We start from the raw sequence: 24,260 nt of genomic DNA on the forward strand, positions 1-24,260 counted from the left end.
CATCGTCTGATCGTTGTCTTTATTACACGGAACGATAATCGGCCGGATAGGGGCCGTGTAATAGTACCCTAACACTTACTGTCTTCTCAGTGGACACAGTGGATTTATGAAGGTCTGTGTGCCATTTTGAGAAATTTGCTGCATCAAACCCAATGACCACGTGTGTGTGTATACACACACACACACCTACCTACATCTACTTAGATACACTCCAGCCTATGTCTGTAGTATTAGACCTCACAGGCCTTGTCATTTCTTTGTCAGCCTGGTGACCCGTATGTTTGCCTAGCAATTGTGAACACATAATAGTAGGGTATTTATTTTAGTAGAGCGGCATCCCCTTCCATCAGCTGATGGTGGGAATCCCGCTAATCTCATAGAGATGGCCTATCCGGAGGATTATCTGCTACATCTGTATACTTATATTTACCACTGGTTTGCCAGTCAGGAGTGGGTATTACATTGCTGCCAGTGATGCTACATTGTGTTTGCTGCTGCTGGAGAAGTATGGTGTGAACTGTTGGCGGTAATATGGTGTCTTCATAGTATTTGTTAGCTGGCTGGTCCCAAACATTCCCATGGTTTGGTTAGTGGAGGACTGACTGGAGAATGTTTGAGTAGGTCTGGTTTAGGTTGACCTAAAGTCATGAAATCTCTTCTTAATTTACCAAGCTTAGAAAACATGTGCGCCGCCTTTCGGAAACAGCGGCATGTGGGATTTTGCTTAGCTCCTTTGAAGCAAATAAAGCTGGATTGTAACACACACAACCTGAGGACAGGGTGGTGCTGTTTTTACATCAAAGTATCTCTCTTTCCTTGATAGCCCCTAGATTGAAGCAGCTGCTTGGCTTAGGAGCCTACTGGAGCGATAATCTGCCGAATTGGGTCGATCCGTTGCATTATGGCTTTGTGTGATAAAGACAACGATCAGCTGATGAGAACGATCATTTGCTGACTGTGTCTTTTGCTCCTGACCTAAAATCCTTGGCCGATGACTGAATCTTTAAAGAAAATAAGTATATACCTCTCCACGCTCCCCGGTACTGCAGAGCTGATCTATGAAGTGACTGCTCAGCCAATCGCTGGCTGAAATAGGACAGTGCCGAAGTCAGTGATTGGCTTAGTGGACTGTCACTTCATAGGGCCTGTTCACACTACAGAATCTGCGCCGAAATTCCATGCGGAACCCCTTTCGGCAACGAATCCTGTCTGCTATGTGTTTCATTGTGAGGCCTCGTGTGTCTCTGCACCTCTCCGCTCAAAGAATTGTCATGTCTGAGCCAATTCCATAGTGTGAACAGACCCATAAACTGGTTTTGCAGTTCTTCCTGCGGCTGTGGACAGAAGCATGGAAGACCCCAGGGAGCATGGAGAGGTATGTATATACTGTACTTTATTAGTTTACACTAAAAGGCAAGGGCTGCACGGACATCACTGACGGTATGTATAGCTCTTGCTGCACAATAGACGAGCCATGTAATAGGCTCAATAAGTGACAGGTGATCTAGCAGATCGGTCATTGTTTACTGATTGGGCCATCGTTTTAGAGAAACGAGCGCAGATCAGCGAGATCGGTGCTCGTCTGCAGTGCCTTGACGCTACACAACAAATTGGGGGGCCCAGGCTACTGGAAGTGGCGAGCAGCAGGGACTCTGGGGCCACTGAAGAAACAGTAGTCATGGGGGATGCTGCAGTGGAGTTGTGACAAAAGGTGTGAAATTTGTCTGTAGTGGAGGCAGTCATTGCTCCCATCATGTCACATGTGTAAGTGGGGTACCATAAGCTTCTGTGTGTAATGTTAAACTTAAAGGAGTTATTAAAAATTACGGAAAGCACAGCTACTTTCTTTTGAAAGCAGCGCCACCCCTGGCCCAGGCTGTGTCGGGTATTACAATTCACTTAAACTGAACTGAGCTGCTAATCCCCCCACCGGGCCTAAGGACGAGAGTGCTGTTGTTTCTGGAGGAGAATGACTTCGCTTTTGTAAGGCCGGATGACCCCTTTAAGACGGTGGGTGGATCAGGTTGGGCTGTTTATCTCCAGAAGGACGTTACATAAGTTGATCACCTATAAGCAGTTGCCCAAGATAGGGCTATTCCTCCATTCCACAAGACTTCTTTTTTTTTTTTTTTTTTTTAACCTAACATGCGGAACAATATACTTTCATGCATGCATGGGCAGTTGTTCACATTTTTTATGTATGAACGATCAGTTTTGTCAGCTATGAACATGTTTTATTCTTTTCCCCCTACTCATCCTGCTCATGGGGCGAGTATCTGTACGGACATGATGGCTCGGTCCTTATGTGGATGATAGCTGCTTTATGGAAGTCCTCGTATTACAACAGCAACACCTTCATCCAGGGTGACAAGATAATCCAACCCTTCACAATGATCTAGTAGATTATCAGTAAGCGTGGTATTACACAGGACAGTTATCGTTTGAAAAATCGTTAATCATTTGTATTGGAACGATAATCTTTTAGTGTAATAACGGACAACGATTAAACAAGAAATAGTCGTTTAATAGAATTTGGACTGATTTTTATCGTTGACAGTTCGTAAATCGCTTGCATAGAAATAGCAGTAGCGAAGAACGCAATAGCTACAACAAGATGACCGCAAGAAAGATCATAAGTTACGATTATCGTTAAGTGTAATTGGGCGAACGTTTTCGGGTTGTTCGCAATATCGGTCGTTTGAGATCGTTGATCGTTGAATCGTTTTGTGTAATAGTACCCTTACTCCGAATCCTGTCTCTTCAGGAGCCGACAATGGAGATATCTGCTCTGTGACCACTACAGCCAGTCCTGGCAGGACTTTATCCTATAGCCCCTGAGATCAATACAGATTCCCTGAAAATGCCCAATGTAAAGCATAATACATAACACATGCACACACCATCTGCAATTGTTTGTGACCTTATTAGCATATTGGTTGCTGGAAATAAAGGGTTATTCTAGCATACAAAACCTGACCTATTGCAAGTGTGCAGTACAAAGTAGAAATCTATAATATATTGTAATTAAATATCTTCAGTAGTTTCCCACATTATACCTAACCACTTAGTGGCCCAGAATGTAATGTTTATAGCTGGTTACATGGGGTTAAAGGGGTTGTCCAGCGAAAATCTTTTTTTTAAATCGACTGGTGTCAGAAAGTTATATAGATTTGTAATTTACTTCCATTAAAAAAAAATCTCAGGTCTTCCCATACTTTTTAGGTGCTGTATGTCCTGAAGGAAATGTTTTTGTGTTTTTTTTTTCCAGTCTGACACAGTGCTCTCTGCTGCCACCTCTGGCCGAGACAGGAACTGTCCAGAGCAGAAGAGGTTTTCTATGGGGATTCTTATAAAAACTCTCGGCCAGAGATGTCAGCAGAGATCACTGTGTCAGACTGGAGAGAATACACCACTTCCTGCAGGACATACCGCAGTATGGGAAGGCCTGAGATTTTTTTTAATAAAGTAAATTACAAATCTATAGTTTGATACCAGTTAATTCGAAAGAAAAAGCTTGCTGGTTGCACATGCTCAGTTGCAGGTCTTGTAGTTATAAGAAGCTGAGCAGAGTATAGGAACTTGGAGAGTCCCAGAAGATCTGAGGAATCCTGCACTTCAGCAGTTCTTTAGCTGGAATTACATTAAAAAAAGTTTTAACGTGTCACTGTAAACTGTCCAGGTCCAGTTTGGTCCAGGTCTGATTGTTCACACCCAGACCGATGGGGAAAACGAGTCGGGAGAAGACATGCCGTCAGCACGTCCTCTCCCCCGCTCTGAGTTAGAAAAAAGACTTGGGCACAATCGAGCTCCATTGTAAGGGCCCTATTCCACTGGACGATTATCGTTTGCATATCATTAACGATTAACGATCGCAAACGACCACTATTGCGAAAGACCTGAAAACGTTCACTCATTTCCATTGAACGATAATCGTTACTTATGATCGTAATTGCGATCGTTTTTTCTTCGCTATTTATTCGCTATTGCATTCGTATCTATTGCGAACGACCGAACGATGTCTTATTCAACGCGAACGATTTGCGAACGAGCAACGATAAAAATAGGTCCAGGTCTTATAAAGCGATCAACGATTTCTCGTTCGGTCGTTAATCGTTAACTGCATTTCAACCGAACGATTATCGTTTAGATTCGAACGATTTAACGATAATCTGAACGATAATCGTCCAGTGGAATAGGGCCCTAAGGGTCAGTGCACACTAAGGAATCCAGGCGGATCCTGCAGCTCGTGCCATAGACTCCATTCTATGGTCAGGTAGATTCCGCCCTCCGCCTGAAGAATGGACCTGCCCGGATTCCTTAGTGTGCACATACACTAATGGCCCTATTCCACGAGTCGTTTGGAGGAGCAAACAAGCGCTATTAGCGCTCGTTTGCTCCTCGTTCCCCGCTCGCTGCCGCCGCTACTCAACGCGGCTGCAGCGAGCGGGTGAGTGCGGGAGGGGCGGCGGGGAGCTGCTGGGGGGGCTGCCCGGGTGATCGCTGATCGTCTGGGCAGCCCATAGGATATAGCAGCATCTGCTGCCGATGCTCCTATTCAACGGAGCGACAGCAGCAGATCGCTGCTATATCAGTCGCTTGTTTTTCAACATGTTGAAAAACGAGCGACTGCAACGATCAGCCGACATGAACGATGTCGGCTGATCGTTGCACTCTATTCCACGGGACGAATATCGTTCGTAGCGGCTGATATCGGCCGAATACGAACGATATTGCTCCTCTAAACGACCCGTGGAATAGGGCCATAAGCATGTATGGGAAGGCCTGAGATTTTTTTTAATAAAGTAAATTACAAATCTATAGTTTGATACCAGTTAATTCGAAAGAAAAAGCTTGCTGGTTGCACATGCTCAGTTGCAGGTCTTGTAGTTATAAGAAGCTGAGCAGAGTATAGGAACTTGGAGAGTCCCGGAAGATCTGAGGAATCCTGCACTTCAGCAGTTCTTTAGCTGGAATTACATTAAAAAAAAGTTTTAACGTGTCACTGTAAACTGTCCAGGTCCAGTTTGGTCCAGGTCTGATTGTTCACACCCAGACCGATGGGGAAAACGAGTCGGGAGAAGACATGCCGTCAGCACGTCCTCTCCCCCGCTCTGAGTTAGAAAAAAGACTTGGGCACAATCGAGCTCCATTGTAAGGGTCAGTGCACACTAAGGAATCCAGGCTACTCAACGCGGCTGCAGCGAGCGGGTGAGTGTGGGAGGGGCGGCGGGGAGCTGCTGGGGGGGCTGCCCGGGTGATCGCTGATCGTCTGGGCAGCCCATAGGATATAGCAGCATCTGCTGCCGATGCTCCTATTCAACGGAGCGACAGCAGCAGATCGCTGCTATATCAGTCGCTTGTTTTTCAACATGTTGAAAAACGAGCGACTGCAACGATCATTGCACTCTATTCCACGGGACGAATATCGTTCGTAGCGGCTGATATCGGCCGAATACGAACGATATTGCTCCTCTAAACGACCCGTGGAATAGGGCCATAAGCATGAGACTTTTTTTTTTTTTTTTATAATGAAGAGTGCACCTGGACTGTTTAAAACTTTTGACGTGTCTGTACGACGTCTGTGTTTTTTTGTAACGACTGTGATCCTTAAGGGTGCGTTCACACGTAAAGGATCTGCAGCAGATTTGAAGTTGCAGATTCAATGCAAAGTAACTCTGGACCATCAAATCTGCTGCAGATTCAAATCTGCGCCATCAAATCTGCAACACATCTGCTGCAGGTCCTGTACGTGTGAACGCACCCTTAAAGTTCAAGGTAAAAGTCAGCTGGATGCCACCGTAGAAAGTTCTGGTGGATGCATCCAGCTTCTTCAAACGTCGTATGATCGGACTCCAGTGCGCTCCAGTTGAGCTCCTCTCTAGCTGCTGGCTTTGCTGTGTACATGTGGTGTCCCAGGGATCGTGGTGGATTGCCTTATTTATGTTTAATGTAAAACTTTAGTGCGAGAATACGTGTCAACTCAAGAAATTTTCTGCCAGTGAGTGTGCTGCAGTTTTATGTAAGCGGTTACATAAGCTGACCTCTAACCACTGGCTAAGAAACCATCCACAGCCAGCAGAATAGATGATGTCCCAGCCGTCAGGCCCAGACGGAGAGAACCTCAGAGCTGTCCATAGGATTAGCAGGACTGGTTAAGTGGATTGTGCTTTATTATTAGGGGTTAAAGATCTCTATATGACGTATATTTGTACATTTAGGTATTCACCTCCTTTTTTTCTTTTTAGGGCCCTATTCACACATCAGCCATTCTGTCCGCAATTGCCGACAGAAAATGAGATCAATGTATTTCAATGACCCCATGCAGACATTCGTAGTTGTGTACAGGGCTGTGATCTGTACCACCCAAGTGTGGACTGAAATCCCTCCACGGACACACCAAAAGAACACTGGGATCCATATTTTTGTGGATGCTCAGGAACTGTTCAGAGCAGTAACAAATTCCCATAAAAAAAACCTCTCCTGCTCTGGACAGTTCCTGACATGGACAGAGGTGGCAACAGAGAGCACTGTGTCAGACTGGAGAGAATACACCACTTCCTGCAGGACATACAGAAGCTGATAAGTACTGGAAGACTGGAGATTTTTAAATAGAAATAAATTACAAACCTATATAACTAGTCGATTTTTGCCGAATTACCCCTTTAAGGCCCACCCCTGCAACACCCATTTTTGTGGGCCGAGTCACTGGATTATTCCTGTGAAATCAGGACTGTTGGCAGGTATGGTCACCTGGAATACTATTTTGGTCTATGATTTTGCACACGTCTGTTAGATATTTAAATATATATATATATCTATTATGCAGCAATTCCTCCCCAGAAGCTTTGCTCTAGGTGACTGCATGGAGGGGCAATGTATAGCAGTACAGAGCCTGTATTATGGAGTCTAAGCACTCTGTCTGCACACTGCACTGCTATCTACATGACGTCGCTATGTAATGAGAACAGGCCGGACCTATGTTATATCCAAGGGCAAAACATGAAACCATTCAGCCAGAAATCAATCCTAGACTAAGCTGCACATGAGGAAGCCAGAAAGCAGCGTGCAGTGATGTTTGCCGTGCAGGCTGTATGATAGTTCAACTTGTCCAAAGACTGAAAACGCCCAAATTCTGCACGTGTCAGAGTACAGTATATGCTGTAACATGACAGGCATTGTAACCCAGCGGAATGCCGAGGTAACCATAAGGTTAGGCTTCATGCTGCTGCTGCTGTATAGCAATGTTTGGCAGGATACCACAGCGGGGAGGAGGGGGCTCCTCTTTCCAGCTTAATTGCAAAGTACTGTGAGCGAGGGATGAGCCGTACTTTATTTATATCAAATTATAGCTCAGCAGAAGTGGGACAGTGTGGAAAGGGGAACATGACATGGCGTACAATAAGATGGAACGTCTACAACAAAAAGGCTCTAGGATTTTTTAAATTTTTTTAATACAATTTAAATTTAAAGCATATGAAGTGTATACCCAATTCCACTGTTATAGATCTGCACAAAATACAGATGGATATGAAAGGACTAAAAAGCGTGGACACAGATATATGGTCCTCATGGACCTGTGACTGAAGCCTATGTCTGCTTTTTTGTGTATGTATGTATACATAAAATATATATATGTGTGTATGTGTATGTATGTGTGTGTGTGTGTATATATATATATATATATATATATATATATATATATATATATATATACATATATATATATATAAAAAATGTACCCGGCGCTGCCCGGGTATAAAGTGTCAGTGTCCTGTATACCTGCAGGGTCGTATTTACCAATAGGCACCCATGGTCTGGTGCGTAGGGTAGCACCTTGCAGAGGGGCAGTACCCTCCCGTTCAGACTTGCCAGAAAATCTGGTGTCTTTTCGAGGGGGGTATGGTGGTATTGGTCTGGTATAGTGGTGTTATCCAGTCACAGTATGGCAGTATTGGTCAGGTCTGGTATGGCAGTGTTATCCAGTCACAGTATGGCGGTATTGGTCAGGTGTGGTGTGACAGTGTTATCCATTACAGTATGGCGGTATTGGTCAGGTCTGGTATAGCAGTTTTTTTCCAGTCATAGTATGGTGGTATTGGTCAGGTGTGTTATGACAGTGTTACCCAGTCACAGTATGGTAGTATTGGTCAGGTCTGGTGTGGCAATGTTATCCAGTCACGGTATGGCGGTATTGGTCAGGTCTGGTATGACAGTGTTATCCAGTCACAGTATGGCAGTATTGGTCAGGTCTGGTATGGTGCAGTTATCCAGCACAGTATGGCGGTATTGGTCAGGTCTGGTATGACAGTGTTATCCAGTCACAGTATGGCGGTATTGGTCAGGTCTGGTATGGTGCAGTTATCCAGCACAGTATGGCGGTATTGGTCAGGTCTGGTATGACAGTGTTATCCAGTCACAGTATGGCAGTATTGGTCAGGTCTGGTATGGTGCAGTTATCCAGCACAGTATGGCGGTATTGGTCAGGTCTGGTATAGTGGTGTTATCTAGTCACAGTGTGGCAGTATTGGTCAGGTCTGGTATGGCAGTGTTATCCAGTCACAGTATGGCGGTATTGGTCAGGTGTGGTATGACAGTGTTATCCATTACAGTATGGCGGTATTGGTCAGGTCTGGTATAGCAGTTTTTTCAAGTCATAGTATGGTGGTATTGGTCAGGTGTGGTATGACAGTGTTATCCATTACAGTATGGCGGTATTGGTCAGGTCTGGTATAGCAGTGTTATCCAGCACAGTATGGCGGTATTGGGCAAGTCTGGTATGGCGGTGTTATCCAGTCACAGTGTGGCGGTATTGGTCAGGCGTATTATGACAGTGTTATCCAGCACAGTATGGTGGTATTGGTCAGGTCTGGTGTGGCGGTGTTACCCAATGACAGTTTGGCGGTATTGGTCAGGTCTGGTATTGCGGTGTTATCCAGTCACAGTGTGGCGGTATTGGTCAGGTCTGGTATGGCAGTGTTATCCAGTCACAATATGGCGGTATTGGTCAGGTCTGGTATGGAGGTGTTATCCAGTCACAGTGTGGCGGTATTGGTCAGGCGTGTTATGACAGTGTTATCCAGCACAGTATGGCGGTATTGGTCAGGTCTGGTATGGCGGTATTGGTCAGGTCTGGTATGGCTGTGTTATCCAGCACAGTATGGCGGTATTGGTCAGGTCTGGTATGGAGGTGTTATCCAGCACAGTATGGCGGTATTGGTCAGGTCTGGTATGGCGGTGTTATCCAGCACAGTATGGCGGTGTTATCCAGCACAGTATGGCGGTATTGGTCAGGTCTGGTGTGGCAGTGTTACCCAGTCAGTTTGGTATACCTGTAGTGCCCTGTATATACATGTACTGTATAGATGGAGTAGAGGGCCCTGTATATACATGTACTGTATAGATGGAGTAGGGGGCCCTGTATATACATGTGTTGTATAGATGGAGTAGGGGGCCCTGTATATATATATGTACTGTATAGATGGAGTAGGGGGTCTACCAGTTATTACTGTGGATGTTGTGAGGCAGCTTCCCTAGCAACCATTGCTCCCTGTGAAAATGAAAGCAGTAATCCTATTGGTTGCTAAGGCTCCAACTGCCATTACTGCTGGTGAGCTGCAGCTAATTATATCACCTGTGTGCAGTGAGGAGATTTTCCCATTCATCTCTATGGGGCGCCGCTCTTTCCCCTCCCCTCCCCTCCTGTACATCTGGCGGAGACGGGACCTTCTATCTATCTATCAAAAAAATATCTCCATCAGGCCTCTCAGTTTTTTCTTAATGACCTGTTTTCCTGTTTCTGTTTCTGGAATTAGCTTTAAAAAATCTGTCAGATAAGGCTGGGTTCACACTACGTTTTTGCAGTCTGTTTTTGCAATCAGTTTTTTTGCAAAAAAAACTGATACATTTGTGTGCATCCATTTTGATCCGTCTTTCCATTGACTTCCATTGTAAAAAAAAAAAAAAAAAAAAAAAGGATCAAAACAGATTCTTTTTTTTTTTTTTTTTAACTGACACAAGAGTAGGGTCAGCTACATTTTTGTGTATGTTAAAAAAAAACGCATCCATTTTGATCCAGTTTTCTTTCACAACGGAAACCAATGGAAAAACGAATCAAAACGGATGCACACAAATGCTTCCGTTTTTTGCAAAAAAAGATTGCAAAAATGTAGTGTGAACCCGGCCTAAATCTGTGTGTAATTGCACCATTAGGGCAGGGTCAAAGGTCTTTCAGTGTGAGCCTGGTGTTAAAGTGTCACTGTCGTGAATTTTTTTTTTTTTTTGCAGAAATCAATAGTCCAGGCGATTTTAAGAAACTTTGTAATTGGGTTTATTATCCGAAAAATGCATTTTTATCATGAAAAAGCAGTTTGAAGCTCTCCCCCCTGTCTTCATTGTTCTCCTATGGAGAGAGCTAAAGAAAAGACCAAAACAGGACAACAAAGAGTTAATCTACAAATCCCTCACGGGATATCTCCTGTGACAGTCACCAGTGACCTGTCTGAGCTCGGATTACAGCTGTCACCCAGCTCTGTGCCTGTAATCCTCTGTTATCTGCTTTCTACTGCGGGCTAGCTCCCTCCTTCCTCCTCCCCCCTCCCCTCTCTATAGGAACAGACAGGGGACGTCTCCTGCAACAAGTCACAATTTTCTGATTTTTCAGAGTGGATGAAAAAGAGGAAGGAGGGGGGGACCTGGGAAAAGGCTTTTTACATGCAGATAATGGCAGATTTGCCTAATAAACCCAATTACAAAGTTTCTTAAAATCGCCTGGACTATTGATTTCTGCAAAAAAAAAAAAAAAAAAAAAAATACGACAGTGACTCTTTAAGTATTACTGTAGACATCCTTATGTCACTGCAATCTGATGATTTTGGAGGGGAGAGATGTTGTTACCTTATCTGTCTCCTTCCCTCAGGTCTGAGCTGCTGCTTTCTGGTAAAGAAACAGAAATCTGTGTGTGAGCCTTTCTCTCTGTCTCCCCCACCTCCCCCATCCCTTTTGATCCGGCTGATGTAAACAATGTCCCTGGTCGGCTGTTTACCCTCCAGGCTTCGCACAGTGTAATAAGAGTTAAAGTTATTTGTAACCTTACTGTGATTAACCCTTCTTCTCTACAGAGTGAAGAAACGGTCACTGTATAAGTCAGCCATCTTGGGAGGGGAGGAGGGGGAGACAGAGACAGAGAAAAGCTCACACCTGGTGCCCCATATCTTTGCCCACATCTGTGCAATAGGCCCTTCCTCTCCCTGATGTCATCTGCGTCTAGGCCCCACCCCGTCCGCAGCCATTTAAATGAACCAACCTAGGCCCCATCCCCTAGGTCGGTCCATTCCAGTGGCTGCAGAGAGGGTGGAGAGTAGACGCTGATGATGTCACGGAGGGGGCAGGGCAGATATATGGGGCACCATGGCTGTTAAGCCCCGCCCCTACAGCACTGTCCATTACCAATAACATGCGTTATCATGCGGAGAGACCACCAAGAAATCCTTTATACAGTAAGATATGAAATGTCCAGAATATACGCTTATGAATGGTGCCGATATTATCACTTTAATCTCCAGGAAGGGGGATCATGCAACATATATATTGCCTAATCGGAATACCCCTTTAATTATCTAGGTGGCATGTCAACAGAATGGACGTCGTTGGGTGGTATAAGTGTTCTGACGATAACCTATAGCAGCTTATAAATAAACTTGCGTTTTATTATTCTTTTTGACCTTGGTTTGGTGCTGGTGCAGGTAACGCTCTTACATCGCCTCCAATGCGGCCTGCAGTTTACCCTTTTGCTCCATGGTAATCTTTTTGTAGACGCCCCTAAAAGTTACAGTCCAGGATAAGTAAGATGGAAGCGCCTGCAGCTCACTGACACCGCCGCCTGCTCTGCTGAATCCTCCTCCTCCTCCCAGCAGGACTGTACAGGCCTCCATGTTCTCAGGACGTGTTCTCCTGCCAACTTGATGAATTGAGTAGCAGTAACGTGTTAAACGCTCGGATCCTATTCACCTGGATTGATAAGTAGCAGCTCAGGTTTATAGTAGTAAGGACACGTTCTGTATTTATAAATGGCAAAGTGCAGCCGAGCGTTAGTGGTGGTGATAATGCTGGTGGTATGATTAGGGATATGCTGAGTGTGTGTGTATGTATATATATATATATATATATATATATATATATATATATATATATATATATATATATAATGTATGTATGTGTATATATGTGTGTGTGTGTGTGTGTGTGTGTGTGTGTGTGTGTATGTATATATATATATATATCACAACAGTCACTGAACTCAGGGAGAACAGTGAAAAATTCCAATGGAGTACTCATTTACGAGTCTCCATTGATTGTCCCATACAAAATTTAAATATGCAAAAAAGGGGTCCGTGGACCCTGGTGTTTCCCTATTTAGGTCCTAAAGCTCGCAACAGAGGTAGGACCTGAGGGACTACGTATCAGGGTGGTTTGGTGCTCTCCCCACTAGGAGGCACCCCTTGGCAATGGGCTTCCTTCTCTGGAGAGAGGGATATCTGGCTATTCCCGTGTTTTGAGACTCGTAACTGAGGCTCCACGGACCCCTTTTTTGCATATATATATATATCATAATCACACAGTGTAGTACCTTGGTCCTTAAAACAATATTTTCAATGAAACTTTGCTTCCTTTCTCAAACACTCTTGTGTCCCTCAGTCTTGAAATACAGTAATACCTCAGTGTTCAAATGTATCTGTATTCGAACTGTTTGGTATTTGAAGGAAAAGTTACCCGGAAGTAATATTCTGAATTAAAACTTTGCTCGGTACTCAAAGCGTGCATGATGGATTGTACCGAGTGAGTTTAGCACTGTATGAGACTGCTGGAGTGCATATACAGTACAGTAGTAGTACAGTCAGTGCACCACCATCTCCCATCCTGTACTGTATAAGACTGCTGGAGTGCATATACAGTACAGTAGTAGTACAGGCAGTGCACCACCATCTCCCATCCTGTACAGTGCTGGGGTGGGGGGCACTATACAGAGTGAGGAGTTGGTGACCGCTGCACTATAATTGCTGGTTTTGTCGGATATTTCTTGTATATAATATCATGTACAGTATATAGTGCTGCTCTGTAGTGTCCTGTACAGTATATAGTGCCGCTCTGTAATGTACAGTATATAGTGCTGCTCTGTAGTGTCCTGTACAGTATATAGTGCCGCTCTGTAATGTACAGTATATAGTGCTGCTCTGTAATGTCCTGTACAGTATATAGTGCTGCTCTGTAATGTCCTGTACAGTATATAGTGCTGCTCTGTAGTGTCCTGTACAGTATATAGTGCTGCTCTGTAGTGTCCTGTACAGTATATAGTGCCGCTCTGTAATGTACAGTATATAGTGCTGCTCTGTAGTGTCCTGTACAGTATATAGTGCCGCTCTGTAATGTACAGTATATAGTGCTGCTCTGTAATGTCCTGTACAGTATATAGTGCCGCTCTGTAATGTACAGTATATAGTGCTGCTCTGTAATGTCCTGTACAGTATATAGTGCCGCTCTGTAATGTCCTGTACAGTATATAGTGCTGCTCTGTACTGTAGGGATTATACTGGGCACTATACAATGTAATATATGGGTTCTATAGGTAATTATTGGTTGGTGCTGGAGCCAATTAAACACAATCACATTATTTCCTATGGGAGGACCCTGCTCTGCTCTCAGCCTTCCAGAACCAATTCACTTCCAGGACAGAGATACCACTATATATTATAAGATGGCAATGTATAGAAGACTGACTGCACGGACTTTCCTGTCACCTCCCCCAGAGCCGGCATCGTCCTTCCCATTATGCTAATGATAAACTACTCAACTCCCTTGCGAAAAACTTGGGGTGACCGAGCAGACCCCCTCCCTGATGACGTCCACCACTTGTGCAGCCGGTGCTCCTCTGTATCTGCCGTCCATCTCGGCTGCTCGTAGCTGGTGTGTTACGTAACTCCTCCTGTATTTCCTGCCGTCATAGATCAGTTTGTTGTGTGTGACATGTTTCATTTCTTCCTCGTGTGGATGATCACACTTCTGCCTGCATCACTGGCCGTTCTTGAAGTGCCGCATTCTTATCTCCGTCACGGACACTCGCTGACCCAGGAGCTTTCATCCACTTTAAAGGGGTAGTCCACCAAAAAATTTTTTCTTTCAAATCAACTGCTACCATGAAGTGCCAGAGATTTGTAATTTACTTCTATTAAAAAATCTCAAGCCTTCCAGTACTTATCAGCTGCTGTATGCCCAACAGGAAGTTGTATTATTTCCAGTCTGGAGAGCAGGAGAGGTTTTCTATGGGGATTTTCTCCTGGTTTGGACGGTTCCTGACATGGACAGAGGAGGTAACAGAGAGCACTGGGTCAGACAGGAAAGAAAACACCACTTCCTGCTGGACACACAGCAGCTGATAAGTACTGGAAGACTTAAGATTTTTTAATAGAAGTGAATTACAAATCTCTGGCACTTTATGGCACCAGTTGATTTGAAAGAAATTTTTTTTGGGTGGACTACCCCTTTAAAGCTGAGGTGTCTTTTCTAGTCTGTCAGCAGTGGAAGGAAATGTTGAAATGTTTACGTAGAATTATCTTGGAGTATTAATATTTCTACGTCCTGTAAAGGGGGAAGAGGTTTCTTGGGGGACAGATCTGTGTGCGTTGCCTTAAAAGGGTTGTTTGATATAGACATCAGTTTCTTAAAGGGGTATTCCACTCAAACATAACTTTTGATTATGTTTCTGTCCATGGTGAGACTTACAATTCCTTCCATACTTGTTATTATCTATTCAGTCTCCTTCCCCCAGTTCTCAGCTGCTGCATTCTGCTTAAGAGACAAAAACCTGTGTGTGAGCTTATCTCTCGGTCTCCCCCTCCCTTCTGAGACAGCTGATGTAAACAAGTCCCTGCCAGGCAGTATCTGCAAAATTGTAGCTTCTTTGTAATGCTGGAAGGATTTATCATAGTGAGTTAATTAGCAGTTTAACCTCAGAATAACCCTCCCAGCATTACAAAGGAGCTGCAATGTTGCAGATACAGCATGCCAGGGACTTGTTTACATCAGCTGTTTCAGAAGGGAGGAGGAGGAGACAGAGTAAGGCTCTCACACAGGTTTTTGTGTTTTTAGCAGAAAGCAGCAGCTCAGAACTGGGGAAGGAGACTGAATACATAATAAGTATGGAAGGAAGTGTAAGGGAGCCTTTACACAATTTAATTAAACTAATACCCTCTGACCTTTTTATATATTTTGTGCAGTGACTTCTTACTGAAGTGTATACAGCTGTATGGCATAAAGTTTTTTTTGTGTTTTTTTTTTTTTGCAAAATGTTAAATGTTATCCCCTCTCCTTGTGGTGGTGTGTGGGGCAAATCATGATTATGCAATTCTGTGGCTGTAATAATACGTGCACACTGCTGAACACACGCGGAGACGTCACACAGCCTCTGCACCTGTCCCATAGACTCGATATTTGCACGTGAATTCCGCCATCCGCCCAAAGAATTGACAGCACACTCGACGGGGATTATTGACAGAGAGGCCCAGTATTGGCCTCTCTGCCTGTCACTGACAGAGAGCGGTGAGACTCACGGGCGGGGAGCAACCTGTCACCTCTCCCCGCCGCCCGCCCGCATAATGCAACTTCATTTTCTCCAGTATAAAGCATCTGCTGCCGCAGGACTGCACAGGAGCTTCATACAACGCTCCGGGGAACCACATCAGCCCAATTGGGCTGATTCGTTCCCTTTTAAATAAACTCCTTTTTAAATTCTATTAAACTTCCATTTATAATTTATTTCTGTTTCATGGCCATAAACACTCTGGGGTGCCCACTTCTAAGCCTTTCATGTTGTCTCCCTAATACTCTATGTGCTGTTCTCTGCACCATCAGCACATACGCTTAGTTTCTGCATATGTGATATATATACCTGTATAAAATTGTCTTTCTTTAAAATCAAAGAAAATAGAAATAGAAATAAAAGCAGCAGAAATCATTCTTTAGTTTTCTGGTAAACGCCACTTACACCTAGTAGGGACCCTGAGTGACCGGAGAGGCGATGTGGACTAGGATTAAAGGTCAGGAAAAACTAGTGTGCATGAGTACGGGTCAGGTCTATGGAGGTTTATATATCCGCTGTAGTGCTGACATGGGGGTTCTGTAGTTTTGTTATCTTTGTGTAGACAAGACCTAATTGTTTCTTTGTATCTTTACATCTTTTCATTTGTTTTTCTTACAGATGTGCACCAGATTGCTGTTTGGAGACTAGAAGACATTTTGTTATGTTTCTGACTATGCTTTGTGCCACATATATTCCAGGTATGATTTGGATTTTATGTGTTTACTTGTCAGGTGGGATGAAAACTACCGAATATCATTGATACATGGGGTGTAAATGTGGTTAAAGCGTATGGATCATTTAAACTTCATAGCGTCATGACAGAGGGTTGTATCGGTCCAGGTGCTGAATCATTAGAATGAAGGGGCAGACGCCCTCAGCAGCGCACGCTCTGCCTCTTCATCTCAGTCTTACTGCTAAAGTAGCGGTCAATAGTATTATAATGGAGCCCTATGGAACTTCCAGTACTGTGATTACCTGATAATCCAGCCAAATCTAAAGAGGGTTTTCTCTGGTTCCAGTCACCACAGATTTTTCCTATGCCCCAGGAAACCTGGCTAAAGAATGGAGGGTTATTTCTTTTAAAGTAGACCTCCTCCCGCACCAGATTTATCATGATTTACTCCCACTCTGAGGCCTAAATCATGATACAACGGACCGGCACAGATTTGTTAGGCCAGGTACAGGGCCGGATGGATTTACGAAGAGGGTTTCGCCTTTTGTTAAATCGGGCCAGAAAAAAAGGAAACGGGGCTTAATTTAAGACTGGCTTATGATGATTTAAGGAGAAGTCCAGCAAAAATATTTAAGTATTGTATTGCCCCTCAAAAGTTATATAACGGGAGATGCACATAAAGTGCTTTTTTTCTACCTTCTGCTACCTGTCTTTGAATAGAAACAAATGACAACATGCACATACCTCTCTGGCTCCAGCGCTGGGGTCCTCTGTCCCCCACTCTGATTCCTGGTCCCTTGGAGGCCGACTGCCTTAGTGAAGCTGATATATCACAACCTCGGTAACTAATAAGACCAGGAAGCCGCTGGGGGACCAGGAACCAGAGCGGGGGACAGCAGACCCCAGTGCTGGAGCCAGGCAGGTAGGTGCGATTATGTTCAGCTATCTTCTCCCTGACTCTTTTGAAGAAAAAAAAAAAAGCAGACCCGAATTCCTGCTCCATCTCTAAGAACTCAATGTTCAGAACCTTCTCGTACTTATTGACAATTGGACCTAACACTTTTCGTTCCTCTGAGGCACAGACAGGTCTTCAAAATCTCAAAATCAGCTGCAGATGAATCCCTTTGGGGATTACCACAGGCCCTATCCAATTTAAAGGGGCTGTTCACAGAAAATATTTTTCTTTCAAATCAACTGTTACCAGAAACTTGTAATTTACTTCTATTAAAAAAATCTCCAGTTTTCCTGTAGGACATACAGCAGCTGATAAGTACTGGAAGTGGTGTTTTCTCTCCAGTCTGACACGGTGTTAGAAGTATATTACAAACCTCTGGCACTTTCTGACACCAGTTGATTTTTAAGAAAAAATCTTTTGCTGGAGTTACCCTTTAATGGTCATGAACATAGACTGTTAGTCACTACATTAGTCCTTTTTCAAGCACATACAAGCTGTCTCAGACTGAAAAGTGATGCAAACTGTCCTTTTCCGTCCAAGCCAGAACTAATGTACACCTGCAAAATGATCCAAGTGTAGTATGTTTATGTCATTGAATTAAATGGGTCACATGCCGATCCAAGCGAGGGATATGTCTGCAGCCTGTTGTGCTATGGAGGCGGTGACCCCAGTTCCTTTATCATAATGTAAAGGTAATACCATAGGGAGAGAAGCAGAAGTAACATTATACCTTTCTCTTGCAGTTTCATATGACACCTGTTTGTTTGTTTGTTTGTTTTTAATTTATAGCAGTAAACATTTTTAAAACCATTAAATATAACAGATGATAGAGACGACAGCTAGTAAAGATTACCCAGAGCTGAAGGTTTGTATGCTATTGTAAATATTCATAGAGAAAGAAAAGTTACTGATGATTTACTTGAAGATGATTGGTTACTATTTGTTTATATAGTTTATTCGTGTACGTTATTTATGCTGCGGCTCTATCTTTTTCAGGTACTGGCCTTCAAGCCAGATGTACATTCCATGTAGCATGATCCAAATCAGGGACTGAGAGGATGAGCGACATCACCATCCCATCCAAGATGAAGAAGGGGCTGCTGAAGGATCCCGACATAGCCGACCTCTTTTGCAAAGATGATCCAGAGACCATATTTTTAGATCTGCATGAGATCGGACATGGCAGCTTTGGAGCGGTTTACTTTGTAAGAGACGTTTAGCAACTGATCTATCTTTAAAGTGTTACTGTCGTTTTTTCTTTTTTTTTTTTAGTACAGGCGATTTTAAGAAACTTTGTAATTCGGTTTATTAGACGGAAAATGCATTTTTTTATCATGAAAAAGCAGTTTGAAGCTCTCCCCCTTTTCTCTTTTGGAGAGGGGAGGGGTGGAGGGAGATGAGGCACCAAAACAGGACAACAAAGAGTTAATTTACACCTACATTACCGGGCTATCTCCTCTGAAGTCAGCTCTGACCTCTGAATACCGGCTTTCATACAGCTCACACTGTGTAATTCTTTGCTCTCTGCTCTCTGCTGGAGACTAATCTCCCTCCTCCCCCTCCCCTCTGCATAGGTTACACAGGGCTCGACTATGTAAACTAGTTGAGATTTAATGATAATGAGCAGTGAATTAGCGAGAGGAGGGGGGGGGGAACCTGTGGAAATTCTTTTTGAATGCAGATAATGGCATATTTGCCTAATAAACCCAATTACAAAGTTCCTTAAAATTGCCTGTGCTATTGATGTCTGCCAAACAACAGTGACACTTTAAGTACTAAAGTCTTTGCCCTCCCCCCCTTTTTTTTTTAAGATTGGCATTTCAGTAATAAATTAACATACACATTATGTTGTAGGCTGACCCGTTCAGTGTGCTGTTGAATCTGGTGCCAGATGTTTGGGTATCACAGATAAGACTACGCTGTGTGGGTTCTGTGTATGAGCCCATGAGCCCTATTGAATTAGAATGGGGCTCATTCACGGAACTGACTCACTGTAGTCATATTCATGGATATCCAAACTTCTGGCGGCAGAATCGACTGCGCACCAATCAGGGCAACACACTGGTACCCTTCAAGGAAATAGTAAATGAAACATTTCAATAAAATTCTATTTTGGATACACTGACCTTCATATAGCTTTCAAATAGATTGTCTTATTCCAGACAATTCACAAAACCCGTTTGGTTTAATTTTACATCACAAGAAAAAGTAATTGGTTACTAGTACAATGTCTGATTTGTCATCTAAGTTACAATTCCAGACAAACACAATCTAACAAAATTTTAACACAGAGAGATGTGCTTTTCATGTCTTATTTTTGAGTAAACATCCACAGGGCAGGGTGAAAAAATAACTTTGGTGGGAAATTATCAAGACTAACATATTAGACACCGGTCTGTAATGTAGTAATTCATACATACGCTAAAATACCTGTGTAAAATCAGCTATATGGAAGTGATTGTATATCCCTATGGCAGTGACTGTGTCTATCCCTATGGCAGTGACTGTGTCTATCCCTATGGCAGTGACTGTGTCTATCCCTATGGCAGTGACTGTGTCTATCCCTATGGCAGTGACTGTGTCTATCCCTATGGCAGTGACTGTGTCTATCCCTATGGCAGTGACTGTGTCTATCCCTATGGCAGTGACTGTATATATCTTTGTTTAGGCTACAAACTGCACGACTAATGAAGTGGTGGCTGTTAAAAAGATGTCCTACAGTGGGAAGCAAATGAACGAGGTAAGAGCCTGCTGTCCAGATCTTCTTGTGCAGTCACATGGATGGGGTTGGTGACTCTGGTAACTTGACATGACTTTTTCTATCTGGCAGAAGTGGCAGGACATACTCAAGGAGGTCAGGTTTCTACAGCAGCTGAAACACCCGAACACAATAGAGTACAAGGGATGCTACTTAAAGGATCATACAGCATGGGTAAGGAAGGAGGCAAAGTATCTACAGCAAGAATAATTTCTGCCTTGTTCTCTCGATTTATACTTAGGACATTTAATTGTTTTTTTTTCCCTACCCTGGTTGGTATTTTTGAAATTAAGGGGGTATTCTCGTCTCAACTAATATAGTTATACTGGCTGGTGTGTGTATAGCTATAATATACAGTATATATGTGTGTATAATATATATATATATATATATATATATATATATATATATATATATATATATATATATATATATATATATATATATATATATATATTTATATATATTTTATATATATATATTTTATATATATATATTTTATATATATATATTTTATATATATATATTTTATATATATATATATATATATATATATATATATTTTATATATATTTTATATATTTTATATATATTTTATATATTTTATATATATATATATATATATATATATATATATATATATATATATATATATATATATATAATTATTATTATTATTATTTTTTTTTATAAATAATGCGTGTCTACGCTATATCTATACACCAGCCAGCCCACTGCTGTTAGGGCAGAGAGGTGGTCTGTAACCTAGACAACATGCTGTCAACAATGGGAGGTAAAGGGCAACATATCAGGAGAAGGAGGTAAGTTTGTAATTTTAACTATATAAGTTGAGATGCGAATATTCCTTTAAGAGCTCAAAAGAAGTACAAAAAAAGTCTATTAATGTACAGTACATATGTTTTGTACCCACATTACTGTGAGTCATTATACTAAAGTTGCTCATTTTCAAACAGCATAAACAGAATAGATTATATGTGATATGTGTTAAGTCGTCTGCGATCTGAAAGCTTTGCTCCCAACTTCTTACTAAGTCCATTGACCAGTGCTGGCCGTATACATAGTCCTGGAAATATAAAAGGGTCCAGTTGCTTAGGCATGCCTATTTAGGCCATGTTCAAACAATGCACAAACATTGCTCGTTGTTTGCAGTGAAAACTGCGTTAAAATCAGTGCACAATGGCTGAAAATATTTGACATGCCCATTTTGACACTCACCTCATCCTTTGCCTTTTTCAGTGATTCTTCTGGGCCGCAAACCCTCTCGCTATAATTTTATCCATGATCTTTGGAAAATCATCAGTATTTGCCTCTATAATTGCATCCCTTTCCGTTACTGTTTCCATAAAACATGAACAGTACTAGTTTGCTTAGATTTGATCAGACGTCACGGATGTGACATCCAAGACGTCTGCAAGAAATACAGATCCCTTAGACTTCTACTAATAACCAGAACAGCAATCACAATCTGCACTAGGACATGTCCTTTTTTATTTAGGAATTGATTACAGATCAAAATTATAATGGTCTGTGAGAAAAGCCCAGTATAATTCACTGTGCATGGATCCGCAGTTACGGACAACTTTACGGGATGTGTGAATAAGGTCTTTGTCTTATTAGCTGCTTAAGGGTATGTTCACACAGGTGGAATTCCGCCTGTCTCCGTGTCCCACAGCCCCTCTATGGGAGAGCGCACGCTCCTCCACAGCCAACGCTCTCCACTCAAAGAAGTGACATGTTACTTCTTGGAGCAGAGAGCGGCGGCAGTGGAGGGGCGTGCGCTCTTACATTAACTAACACCGGGACACTGAGCACAGCAGGATTCTGCCGTATTTGGTCAGTGTGAACATACCCTAATAGTAGAAAAGGTGTAATAAAAATTATAGGTAAGTTGCTTCATTTTGCATTCAGAAAACAAAAAAGAAAACAGAACAGAGTTGCCTGTAAGAATAATGTTACTGGGCATGATGGAAAAATAATAAAGAAGGGACATTTACCTCCCCTAGTCTCTGCAGCTCCCGTTCTGCGGACTGCGGGTCCCCTGATGCACACTGCTTCTGCATTGATAGTTTGGGAACTTGGATCAAGACCGTCCCATACAGCCAATCACTCACCAAGACGGACATATAATAAATTTGTCATCAGAATACCCCTTTAAAGAGTGGGCAAGGTTTGGCCCCGCTGCCCCTCCTTTCCTTCCTACCCATCTCACTATGTTGCATAGCGGTCAGCCTTGTCGTATACCTGCACAATTTGATATGTTAATGTGTAATTTCTTCCAGCTGGTGATGGAATACTGCCTGGGATCTGCATCAGATTTACTAGAGGGTAAGAGGAATAACATTGTAGTCTCTAAAATACCACTGTCATTATGCTGAATGTAAAATATAGTTGTGATTGCGGATTAATTCTTGTTTTTGAAAAAATACAATGTTATATAACTATTCACGGGCTGAAATTATGCAGCTATGTAGCCAAGAACTAGGCGGCAATGCCGCTCATTATTACGGTGATATATCAGTGATGTGATCGACTCCTGTCACTGATACACAGAGAGATTAGATTCTAATAATACTTTGTTACATTTAAAGAAATTCCTGGGAAACCTCCTACAGTAATAGGTCTCATCTTTTAGTCTCTTTTCTCAACTCTATATAGCAAGGACAATGTAAATAAAAGCTCCGGTCCTCTCCACAGGCTGCAGAGAAGTCTCACTTATTTAGAGAGTTCTCTGAGACCTCCGATCCATTGTGAGTGTTCAGCTGGTAAGTATAAGGGAGGTCTCTGCAGCCATCTTGGATATCTGACAGATTATTGAAGCCAAAGCCAGGAACGGAACATAAACGGGGAACAGGTCAAAAAGGAAAGACTGAGATTTCTTCTCTTCTCAAGTCCATTCCTGGCTTTGGCTTCAATAATCTGTCTGTGTAAAAGAATGCTGAATGTTGATGTATGATTATATCGGCAGCAGTGTTGGGCTCTATTCACCTGACATATCCAGGTACACATCAGAAAACCGGCAAGAAAAGTATTCCAGCGTATACCAGCGTGTTGTACCTGCACCCAAACACTTTATTAGAATTAATGTTATCTACTATTGTCAATGATCAACAGAAGCATAAAGTGTTATAATATGGCGGTGCAAATCAATTTAGTTTTTAAAAGGTATTCAAATAATAAAAACTACGGCATTGGCTGTAATTTATTTCTTTATTCCTCTCTGCTTAAAATGTGTAAAAGTTTCTCTAAACAATATATGGTAATATAAAACAGTTTAACTTCTATCCAGCAAACCCACATGTGTGCAAAACTTACAGAAACTATGGTCCTTGGGTGGTGAGAGTGACAAAAATCACTGAAACTGGAAACAGTTTAACTCCGGCATTAGAGGAAAAGCTGTGTGACTACAATGGACTCTTATAGAAGCTAATTTTTAATTTATTTTCTTGCCATAAAGCCCCTATTGCACGGGCCGATTCAGAGGAGCAAGCAAACGGCAACCTGTCAGATCAGCACTTGCTCCTCGTTCTCTGCTCACTGCTGGTGCGGTTACATGTGCCGACAGCAAGCGGGTAAGAGTGGGGGAGCTGCAGGGATGGTTAGATTGTCCGGGAAGCCCATAGAAGATAGTGGCAGTCTGCTGCTGCCGCTGCTCCTGTTGCATGGAGTGGTGGCATCAGATCGTTGCCATTTGCATTGTTGGTCTTTCAACATGTTGAAAGACCATGATTAGCCAACATAGTGTATGTCTGCTGATCATAGCCTTTTAACATTATTTATATCTGCATGTGATAGATATACATGTGAGGGTCCAGTATAGGCCCATCCAGTTACCTTTTAAATCCAATAAAAATTTAATTTTGTTTTTAAAATAAAAGTAATCTGGATACCTTTCCTGATGATCTGTTGGTCTGATGGGTTATGTCTTTCTCTTATAGTTCACAAGAAGCCACTTCAGGAAGTGGAGATCGCTGCCATTACTCATGGTGCCTTGCAGGGGCTGGACTACCTGCATTCACGCAATATGATTCACAGGTAAAGTCCTATGGTGCTCCCTGGGTAACGTGTATTATCTGAGTGTTTTTGTCCTGTGGATTAATTCTTAGCACTAAACCGTTCACTCACCACCTCACGTTTTACCAGCCACCATTCTATATTATGAAATATTGAAATATTACATTCATTTCTCTTACTAACAAAACGAACACTGAACGGACCATACGTG

The 24,260-nt window shown here is 42.6% G+C and overlaps 1 protein-coding gene across 4 annotated transcripts in view; it reads left to right on the forward strand.

Moving 5' to 3' along the window:
• Positions 1 to 24,260, forward strand: part of TAOK3 (TAO kinase 3) — a 165,208-nt gene that overhangs the window by 27,168 nt on the left and 113,780 nt on the right. For all 4 annotated transcript variants that reach the window (XM_069960735.1, XM_069960731.1, XM_069960733.1 and 1 more), the window contains exons 2-7: positions 16,250 to 16,329; positions 18,256 to 18,464; positions 19,928 to 19,999; positions 20,090 to 20,191; positions 22,318 to 22,363; positions 23,974 to 24,070. In XM_069960735.1, coding sequence (XP_069816836.1) covers positions 18,318 to 18,464; positions 19,928 to 19,999; positions 20,090 to 20,191; positions 22,318 to 22,363; positions 23,974 to 24,070 — 464 coding nt within the window. In that variant the 5' untranslated portion in view covers positions 16,250 to 16,329; positions 18,256 to 18,317. The remainder of the gene's footprint in view (positions 1 to 16,249; positions 16,330 to 18,255; positions 18,465 to 19,927; positions 20,000 to 20,089; positions 20,192 to 22,317; positions 22,364 to 23,973; positions 24,071 to 24,260) is intronic.

The sequence above is a fragment of the Dendropsophus ebraccatus genome, chromosome 3 (assembly GCF_027789765.1).
Source record: "Dendropsophus ebraccatus isolate aDenEbr1 chromosome 3, aDenEbr1.pat, whole genome shotgun sequence".
Classification (NCBI taxonomy): domain Eukaryota; kingdom Metazoa; phylum Chordata; class Amphibia; order Anura; family Hylidae; genus Dendropsophus; species Dendropsophus ebraccatus.